The sequence below is a fragment of the Papaver somniferum genome, chromosome 7 (assembly GCF_003573695.1).
Source record: "Papaver somniferum cultivar HN1 chromosome 7, ASM357369v1, whole genome shotgun sequence".
Taxonomy (NCBI): Eukaryota; Viridiplantae; Streptophyta; class Magnoliopsida; order Ranunculales; family Papaveraceae; genus Papaver; species Papaver somniferum.
Window position 1 is genome coordinate 190,127,481 of NC_039364.1, and position 9,562 is coordinate 190,137,042.

The 9,562-nt window shown below is 37.4% G+C and overlaps 1 protein-coding gene and 1 pseudogene across 1 annotated transcript; both read left to right on the forward strand.

The window, feature by feature from the left end:
* Window positions 1-4,608: 4,608 nt before the first annotated feature.
* Window positions 4,609-6,340, forward strand: LOC113293232 (annotated as a pseudogene).
* Window positions 6,341-7,608: 1,268 nt separating this feature from the next.
* Window positions 7,609-8,958, forward strand: LOC113295713. Its single transcript, XM_026544038.1, has one exon. The coding sequence runs from the start codon at window positions 7,609-7,611 to the stop codon at window positions 8,956-8,958; it is 1,350 nt and encodes a 449-aa protein (XP_026399823.1).
* The last annotated feature ends 604 nt before the right edge of the window (window positions 8,959-9,562 follow it).

A 9,562-nucleotide genomic window follows, 5' to 3' on the forward strand; every position in this document is an offset into this window, starting at 1 on the left:
AATTGTTCATTCTCAAATAATTATCGCTCGACAAATAAAACAACATCGACTCTTATTCTTGCCAAGGTAGATTCTCCAAACATTAATTATAAATCGTAAACATGGGACATCAAACATCTAAGCAAGCATGACCCATCTAATAAAATAATAACTAATTTTTTCAAATCATAATTCTATTTTAATTAAGTGCAAAAGTCAAATAGAAAATAAAAAAAATTCACCCAAGTATGAAGTCCGGCTTCCTCCGTCGACCCAGTGTTGGGGTTTAGCTCCACATGGTGAAAACCCTCTCAAAATAATATTTCATTGCTCAAAAAGGTGTTTACAAGGAGAAAAGGTATAAAAGCAGGGCTTTTGTAACAGTTATAATTGTTACAGATACAACAATAAACTGTTACTGACGCTGTAGCTTCTACGACTGTCACTATGTGTCGAACCACTGTAGATATACGACCCACGGCTAAGTGTCGTTGTCACTGTTGGAAAACGACTGTCTTTGCAAGCCTGTTCTTCATTCTTCACTGTTTTTCTGCTGCTGCTGCAGATTTCTCTGCAGCAATTCTCTCGACTCTATAGCCTCCCCAATCACTCGATATCCTTCTAGGATTCCCAGCAACTTATTTATACCCATAGCGACTCCAAATCTCTCGAGTAAATGCAAAATATTTTTGATTATTCTCCATGCAAGGTACGGGTATTTTCTTCCTTTTTTTATCTCCTCACGCGCTCTGCTGGTATTGACATGTTCCAATTACTTTGATACACGACTCTTGAATGAATTGAACTCCATCCAGCCACATGCTACCACCAAGAATATCTCAACAAAATACCAAAAATATCTCTCGAGAATATTCTTTCATTGTTTCAACCAATCTCTACGTTGTAGCCATATTTGATCAATTCCAACACACATACCTTCCCTGTCTGAATGAAACAGGTCATTCTGCAACCAATTCCGACCAAAAATCCGATTAAATTTCAGCCAAATCACTTCCACAAATACACGCAGATACAGTCAAACCCGTGAACCCTGTTTTTTTTGGATCCAACTATCCAGCCAGCCTGGATTGATTCTAAGACCCTTACCGGCCATGTTTCACCTAATGGAGTTATCCCAAACAAGTATAGCCATTAAATCTCACTACAAAGCTTCGAATTCTCATACCCTAATTCTGGTCTGTGAAGAACAACTTTCCCGTCAAAACTGTGTTGCTTCAGATCCATGATTCTAGCAAACCCAGCCAAAGTTTATGAATTCCATCAATCATACCAACCCTGTTAGGCTTTAACAGACTCACCCAAGAAGTTTCAGCGATTGAATCTCATTATTCACACCACAAACACAAACCCTAATTCTGTTCCGTGAAGTTCAAAATTTCCCGCCCAAACTCAAAATTTGAATTGTTGAAGATGAAGTGCCCCTATCCTGAACTGGGGTGCGAATAGCAGATGCCTTTTGGGGTGACCTGGGGTGCCCCTTAGTAATGAGGTGCCCCTTATCCAACGGTGAGAGTCCGAATAACACGTGTCCTCCGGGGTACAAAAACCACTTTTCGAGCAACTTTCTCCAAAAGAGCTTATTTCACAAAAACACCTACAAACAAGTTTATTAGTGATAAAATGAGTCCCAGCTAATGTATTTATGGGTGAAAATGCATCGCACTTTCGTGCTCATCATTGCACAATTTTTAAGACAAGGATGTTAGTAAAATTTAGAAATAATTTATCTCTTAAACTATATCACGGTTTTTCGTAAACTTTATACCGTTGAAAAGCATTTTAAAACACCTACGTAACGAATATAAACATAACTATCAAATTATACATATTTCTTATAATAACAAAAATAAGTCATCTATTTATGAGACAAAACTTAAAACCAAGTAGGTCATCTAATTAGGGACGAAGGGAGTATTAGTAATAAAAATTTACATCATTTTTGTGCTCCATTTGACTTGTCACGGGCATATGTATTTTACAAATTATTACAAATTCAAGTGATTAACAAATAACACATAAGATTTGTATATTTCCATATAATGGAACGCCTTTTTAAGGATAGAACGAAGACTTTTTTTGTGGAACACAAGGAATACTTTATTATGATTTTTTTAGTAAATATCGATGGTATTCATAAACCTGTTTGTTGGTCTCTAATTTATCGAAACGATATCATCTCAGGTGCCATTATTCCTACTTATGTAGCTATCGGGTTACATTTTTACCGGATCCATGGAGCAGCTTTTGTTGATGAACGGTTATACAATGGTGGTCCTTATGAGATGAGTGTTCTGCACTTATTACTTGGTGTAAGTTGTTACATGGGGCGTAAGTAGGAACTTAGTTCTCGTCTTGGTATGCACCCTTGGATTGTTGTTGCATATTCAGCTCATGTTGCAGTTGTTATCGCAGTTACCAAATTGGTTAAGGAAGCTTTTTCTGATGGTATGCCTCTGGGAATCTCTGGTACTTTCAACTTCATGATGGTATTCCAGGCTGACGCAACACCCTTATGCACCCATTTCACATGTTAGGCATAGCTAGTATATTAGAGGATCCCTTTGTGATAGTAGCAAATGAGGCACATGTCTAATCAATTAGCTTAATCTATACAATAAATGATATGATTTGGTCAAACAATCTTAAAGATACAAAAACATAAACTACTCACAACACTATAAAATGTAAATAAAAATGAGGAAAAAGGAGTGAAAGATGCATATCATACACTTTAGGCACAAAACCAAAAGAAAAAGCAAGCATTCCAATACACCACGTACATATAGAAAATTAATGTAGGATGTACCTGAGTATATTAAGAAATAAGAAAAGATATACCTGGGTACATCCAGTGTTGCTATGATTATTCTTATTTTAATTTCATTAGTCAACGCAAGATGTACTCAGATACATTAAGCAATAGCACATGATAACACGGGATGCACCTGGATACATTTAGTGTTGTTGTTGTGGTTCTTGTTACAAAAAAAATCAACAAAATAAAACAAGTATGTACACAGGTGCATCAGGGTATCAAATAGGATGAAAGAAGAAGAAAAAAACAACAAAATATAACCTAACGCGACACAAGATTCATCAAGTAATCAACACAAGATGCACTCAGGTATAACAGTCAATAACACGTGATGCACCTAGATACATCAAATACTCCTACCAATGAGTGGGTTGCGTCTAGGCCTGCAGTCAGCCAGTGTAAAAACTTTAGCCGCATCTCTGGAGATAAGATCGTTATGCGGTTTATCTTCACTCGACCTGGTACTTGTTACTGGAAAACGAGCTTCGGTTCTCGGTTCTCTAGGCACCTAGATACATCAAACAATAACACAAGATGCACCTGGATGCAAAAAGAGTACTATTGTTATTTCAATTTCATTAATCAACACAAGTGCATCTGGGTACACAAAAGGTTAATATTGTTACTTATTTCAGTCTTAGTAGTCAACACAAGACGCATTCAGATACATCAAGCAGTAATACAGAATGCACCTAAATACATCAAGCAATAACACCAACCAAAAAAGAAATCAATGATTAATCATCCAATTTTATCAATATATTATCCAAAACAACCCAAACCCTAACTCAATTCATTGTACACAAATGTAATTCATTCATTAAACAAAACAAACACAAATCATAAATCTCACAAAACCCCTAATAATCCAAAGCTCTTTTAAGTCTAAAGTGAACAAAACCCTAAGATGAATTCAACCATGAACGGAAAATTTACGTTTTTTTAAAAAGAAAATTATCAAAAAAATATAAGTTAGAAAACTTACGAATTTTAGGTGCTTCAATCTCATCTTGTGAAATAGATGGAAGACAAAACCTCTTGTTCTTTTGAAACCATGAAATTGAGAAATTTTGATGAAACTTGGACATTAAAAATCTTAATTGTGGTGGTGTTTTATGTCAACGGTGGTGGTGCCGATTAAAATCAAGTTGGTTTCTATGTTTTGCAGTTGTGGCGATTTGAAATCAATTGGTATTTGTGGTGTTGGTGGTGGTGGTAGTAGTTATTCTTCTATTAATCGTCATGTATAACCAGGTATGAGGGATTTCTATGTTTTGTGGTGGTGGTTTTTCCATTCTTAATTCTTAAAAATTTAGTACTTTCTCAGTATGGATTTAGAATAGATAAATACATAAATGCTTACGATTCAATTCCTAAACAACAATAAGATTGAACATGAAGAAGAAAATGGTGTTATTCATGTTCGGATTTGTAATAAATGAGATCCCTAATCGGCCAATCCTAAAACGAATTCAACAATGGATTTTTGTCACAACTTTTAACCGTGGTGTGCGACTCTGTTGAGATTATTAGTCCCATATTATTTGGGTTATCTAAGATCCTAAGATCCAGCGGTTTATAATTTCTTAGGACCACCCCACTCATTGTCAATTCATTTTGCGTTCCATGCTCATATTCTAACAGACTCTGAACACACAGGTTGCATTTATGAAATTAGAGGGTTGTATTTAGTCACGGCCTTCCTCTTTAACTAAAAGAATCCTAAAATGCCAACTTATTAGAACTACAGCAAACTCGGTTATTTACGGAATCCTGACGCGTTGATGTGTTGATCTAACCCTAACATAAAGCAACGCGGTAGTTTCCATTTTCCGGTTCTCTGCAACGGCTAAATATGTTACACCGGAAACCGACTTGAAATTCAAATCAATTAAGGTGTAGTTTCCAAAACGAAGACACCTGCTTTTCATAGGGTTCCAAATAGGGAACTGAAACTTCTATAAATATATCCTCATCTTTTCTACTTCACACATCAATTAAAGAAGCTAAAGACAGGATTTGCAGAGAGCAATAGAAAGATTGTTGATTTTAGCGAGAGCAGATTGAAATCATCAGGAATCAGAGATGGCTTCTGGAGTAATAGCTCCTCCACAAAGGAAAAGAGATGGTGTTGTTGCTGGAATACCCAAGCCAAAGGCACCGGAAAGGAATAATCGCAGAGCCCTGAGAGATGTTGGGAATTTGGTAATCCGAGGTGTCTATGGGAAATCACAGCAGGTTAGTCGTCCTGTAACCAGAGGCTTCTCTGCACAAGCTTGTAATGTTGAAATTAACAATAAGAAGAAACCAGTATTTGGTGATGGAGTTGCTGTAGTACCGAAAAGAAAGCTAACCAACAAGCCTCCTCAAAAGGAGGTCGTTGTAGTAAAAAAGCCAAAACCAGAGACGGTAGTAATTGAGATAAGCCTGGATGCAGAAGAGGGTAACAAGGAAAAGCCTGGAACTCAGAAATCATCGGTGAAAGATGTACAGATTTCAACATCAGTTTTATCTGCTAGTAGCCAGGTTCCTAGTGGTTTGGTTGATAAAACAAAGAAGACCCAAATTGTGGATATTGATGCAGGAGATGTTGATATTCAGTTGGCTGCAGTGGAATATGTCAAAGATTTGTACCACTTTTACAAAATGGCAGAGAGTTCAATCCAAATTCATGACTATATGGGTTCGCAGAATCAAATTAACGAGAATGTGAGGATGATTCTGGTAGACTGGTTGACAGAAGTTCACCACGTCTATAAACTATCCCCTGAAACCCTTTATCTCACAGTACAAATTATTGATCGGTACCTTTCAACCCGCCTTGTTCATATGAAGGAGTTGCAGTTACTAGGCATCAGTTCTATGCTCCTTGCCAGTAAGTATGTAGACATTTGGGAACCAATGGTAAACCACTTGGTTTGTGTTTCAGAAAGAGCTTATAGCAAAGAACACATATTAGGGATGAAAAAATCAATCTTGGCTAAGCTTGGATGGAGTTTATCCGGCCCTACTCCTTACGTTTTCCTTGTTCGATTCGTTAAAGCTGCAATGGCAGATAAGGAGATGGAGAACATGGCTTTCTTCTTGACAGAATTGGGTCTCTTGCACTATGGGATGCTAAAATTCTGTCCATCAATGTTGGCTGCTTCTGCAGTCTATGCAGCAAGGTGCAACTTGAACAAGACTCCACATTGGGATGAAACTCTTAATTTCCATACAGGTTATTCTGAATCTCAGCTAATAGAGTGTGCAAAGCAATTGGTGTCCTTCCACTCGCAGTCGGCAGAAGTTAAGCCGAATTCAGTGTACAGGAAGTACTCAGCTTCTGAAGTTTGCAGTGTTGCATTACTTGCCCCAGCCAAAATGTTATGATCCACATGAGAAAGGGGAAAACCAAGACGGGCCTTCTCTGGGCTGTTCCCATTCCATTTATGCTGTAAAGTATGGATGATTGTAACGACCAGTAAACTTTATGTAACTTATGTACTTCTCTTCATAATTAAATTTTTTTATTCATCACTCTAATTTCCGAGCTTTTAATTTTTAAGATTTGGAGGATGTGTATTCTAGCTTGGTATATACTCCAATGTCAGAAGCTCCAATGTCAAGATCCGTATTTGGTTAAAGTTAAACTAGCTGAATTCTTTTCAAAAAAAAAAAACTAGCTGAATTTTCAGAAGCTCCAATGTCAGACAGACCAAAACAAAAAAGAACTCTTTGATACTCTGTGCGAAACTATGAGCCAGCAATAAGTAGTTCTGCCATGGGTTATTGAGATTAGAATCATAACCACAATTTACATCGGCAAAGAATTTAAGAAAGTGATTAACTAAATAACATATGAATATTAAAAGTCGAACTGTAATATTAAAAGTCGAACTGTATTTTGAAAACAAAAGATCTAAGTTCTTGAATCTCTTGAAATCAAATTGTAAAAATTCTATCCTACATCAATGGGGATAAATGTCTATCGAAAAATGTTGAATTTTTACTCGACCACCAAAGAATATCACCAACACACAACCTTGTCATCAAGGATGTATGCAAGAATCACTCATGACTCTAGAAAAACTTTCCTTTCCTCCCTTCCTGATTCAAGAACTCATCGGTGCCAAAGCCTCGTACAGAATCCAGTTGGTGCCATTGGCGGTCTCTTACTAGATATACCTTCAGAAAATGTGTCAATCAATTGTCCTGCAAGACAAGCTGGATCATCCACAAATGTATCGAGAAATACCTTGACAACCTTTCTCTCCCGTGGAGCTGCTCGTAAACTGTACCAAGTCAAGAACTTCACTCGAAAGTTTCTCTATATGTCCATCGCATTCCAACTTGCGGATCACTTTTACACAGTATTCTAAATCTCCTTCCGAAGATCCATCTCGAGGGCACTCCTGTTCCCACCTAGATCCACTTTTCTTCGATGAGCTTCCGGCTTGCGTTCCCTCTGGCACTCCTGCCCTGTTTTCAAGCCCCTCATTAGTGGGTTTTGGTCTTGAATTTCTTCCCGGTCCTTCCTCGACGATTTCTAGTTTCAATGGAGTGATGGTCTCGGAATTAAAGTATATTTGTAACATATTCTTATTTACTTTGCAATATTTTCTTACTTCTTTTACGCTGAATGTTGACATCTTTCTTTACAATGTATGTCGACATCTTTTGTAATCTTTGTAACTCTCTGTATATAAGGTCATGCCTAATTCTCTAACAAATCAATGAGAATATTGAATATTCCATTCACGTTTACAGTATGGTATCAGAGCCAGAATATTTTTTTCAAATCTTTTATAACAATGGGAACACCTCCTTCGGATGCAGGGATCCCACCATCATCTTCTTCACGTCCTTCCAATCCTTTGTATGCTCTAGCTTCGAATGATAATCCAGGGACAGTCATCACGCACGTTGTTCTTAAGGGATCCAACTACGAAGAATGGGCTAAAGCGATTCGGGTTTCGTTGGGAGCAAAACGCAAACTCGGTTTCATCAATGGTAAAGTACTTAAACATACAACTGATTCTAATGATCTTGAGGATTGGTGGACGGTTAACTATATGATTGTAGCCTGGATTTTTAATACTATTGATCCGAATATTCATTTTACTATTTATTATCGTGATACGTCGTATGAGTTGTGGGAAGATATCCGTTCACATTTTTCTGTTGGAAACGGTATTAAAAATTTTCAATTAAAATCCGATGTTGCTGCTTGTAAACAAAAATCTGGTGAGTCGATTATGGCCTATTATGGACGGTTAAAGAAATTATGGGATGATATCAATGACTTTGATGCTTTGCCTTCTTGTTCTTGTTCCGGTTGCAAATGTGGTTTGAATCAAACCCTTCGTACAAGACGTGAAGCAGATCAGGTGCGTGAATTTCTAATGGGTCTTGAATCTTATTATGCTAATGCACGTTCCAATATTTTATCCACTGAGCAATTGCCATCTCTTCACTCTGTGTACTCAAGAATTTCACAAGAGGAAGAGGTTTACCTTTATACCCAACGAAGGACTGAGGAAGCATCTCCAATGGCCTTTGATGTTCGTGGTAGTATGCCACAAGGTGTGAAATCTGGCATATCACCGTTGAAGTGCAGTTTTTGTGGCTATCATGGACATCTTGAGGAACGTTGCTGGGAGAAACATGGTTATCCACCTGGCCGTGAACCTAGGTGTCCGCAAGCCACAGTTCGCAGAAAACAGAGCTTGAATACCCCTGATACAGTTGCTACACCTAAAGTGAATGATGTCTTGGATGAAATGTCTGCACCTACCAATCCTATTCGATTAACTGGTAAGGGAGTTTATACTTGGATTGTTGACACTGGTGCTTCGAATCACGTTTGTTGTGATGAAAATCTCTTTGATTTCTCTCGTGCCATAACTCCTATTCACGTTAGGTTGCCTAATGGTGCTACTACAGAGGCCACCAGAATAGGGGAAGTTACTTTAACCGATTCTTTGGTTTTGAAAAATGTGTTATTCGTCCCTTCATTCACTTGTAACTTACTCTCTGTCTCGCAACTTCTCTCTTCTCAAAAGTTAAGCATACAATTTACATTCTCTTACTGTGTTGTACAGGACCTTGTCTTGAGGATGAAGATTGGTATGGGTGAACTTATTGGGGGGTCTATCATTTGACGATGTGGGAACCAACTCGTTTTAATGTTGTTCATGAAAAAGACATGGAAGATTTATGGCATAAACGGCTTGGACATCCTTCTCCACAAGTAATGGAGCTGCTACCTCAAGTTTGTCGTAGTAATAATAATAAGATGGAATTTAAAGCTTGTGATATTTGTTATCAGGCTAAACAAACTCGTAGTATCTTTCCGTTAAGTGAAAATAAAGCAGATGATTGTTTGATTTAATTCATTGTGACGTTTGGGGTCCTTATCGTGCAAATTGTGCTTGCTATTCTCGGTATTTTTCGACTATTGTGGATGATTTTTCTAGATGTGTGTGGGTATATTTGATGAAAACAAAGGACGAGGTTCCACGTTTATTAATAAATTTTTTCGCCTTGGTTGATCGTCAATTCACCAAAAGAGTAAAAGTTTTGCGAAGTGATAATGTGACAGAATTTAAGGGTCTTGGTACTTATTTTCGTACGAATGGAATAATTCACCAGACATCCATGGTTAAAACACCTCAGCGAAATGCTAGAGTAGAATGTAAACATCGTCATATTCTTAATGTTGCTCGTGCTTTACGTTTTCAAGCTTGTTTACCTATTGATTTTTGG

Excerpts from the sequence above, each read along its gene's own strand:
- LOC113295713 (XM_026544038.1), top strand. The coding sequence starts at position 7,609 with ATGGGAACACCTCCTTCGGATGCAGGGATCCCACCATCATCTTCTTCA.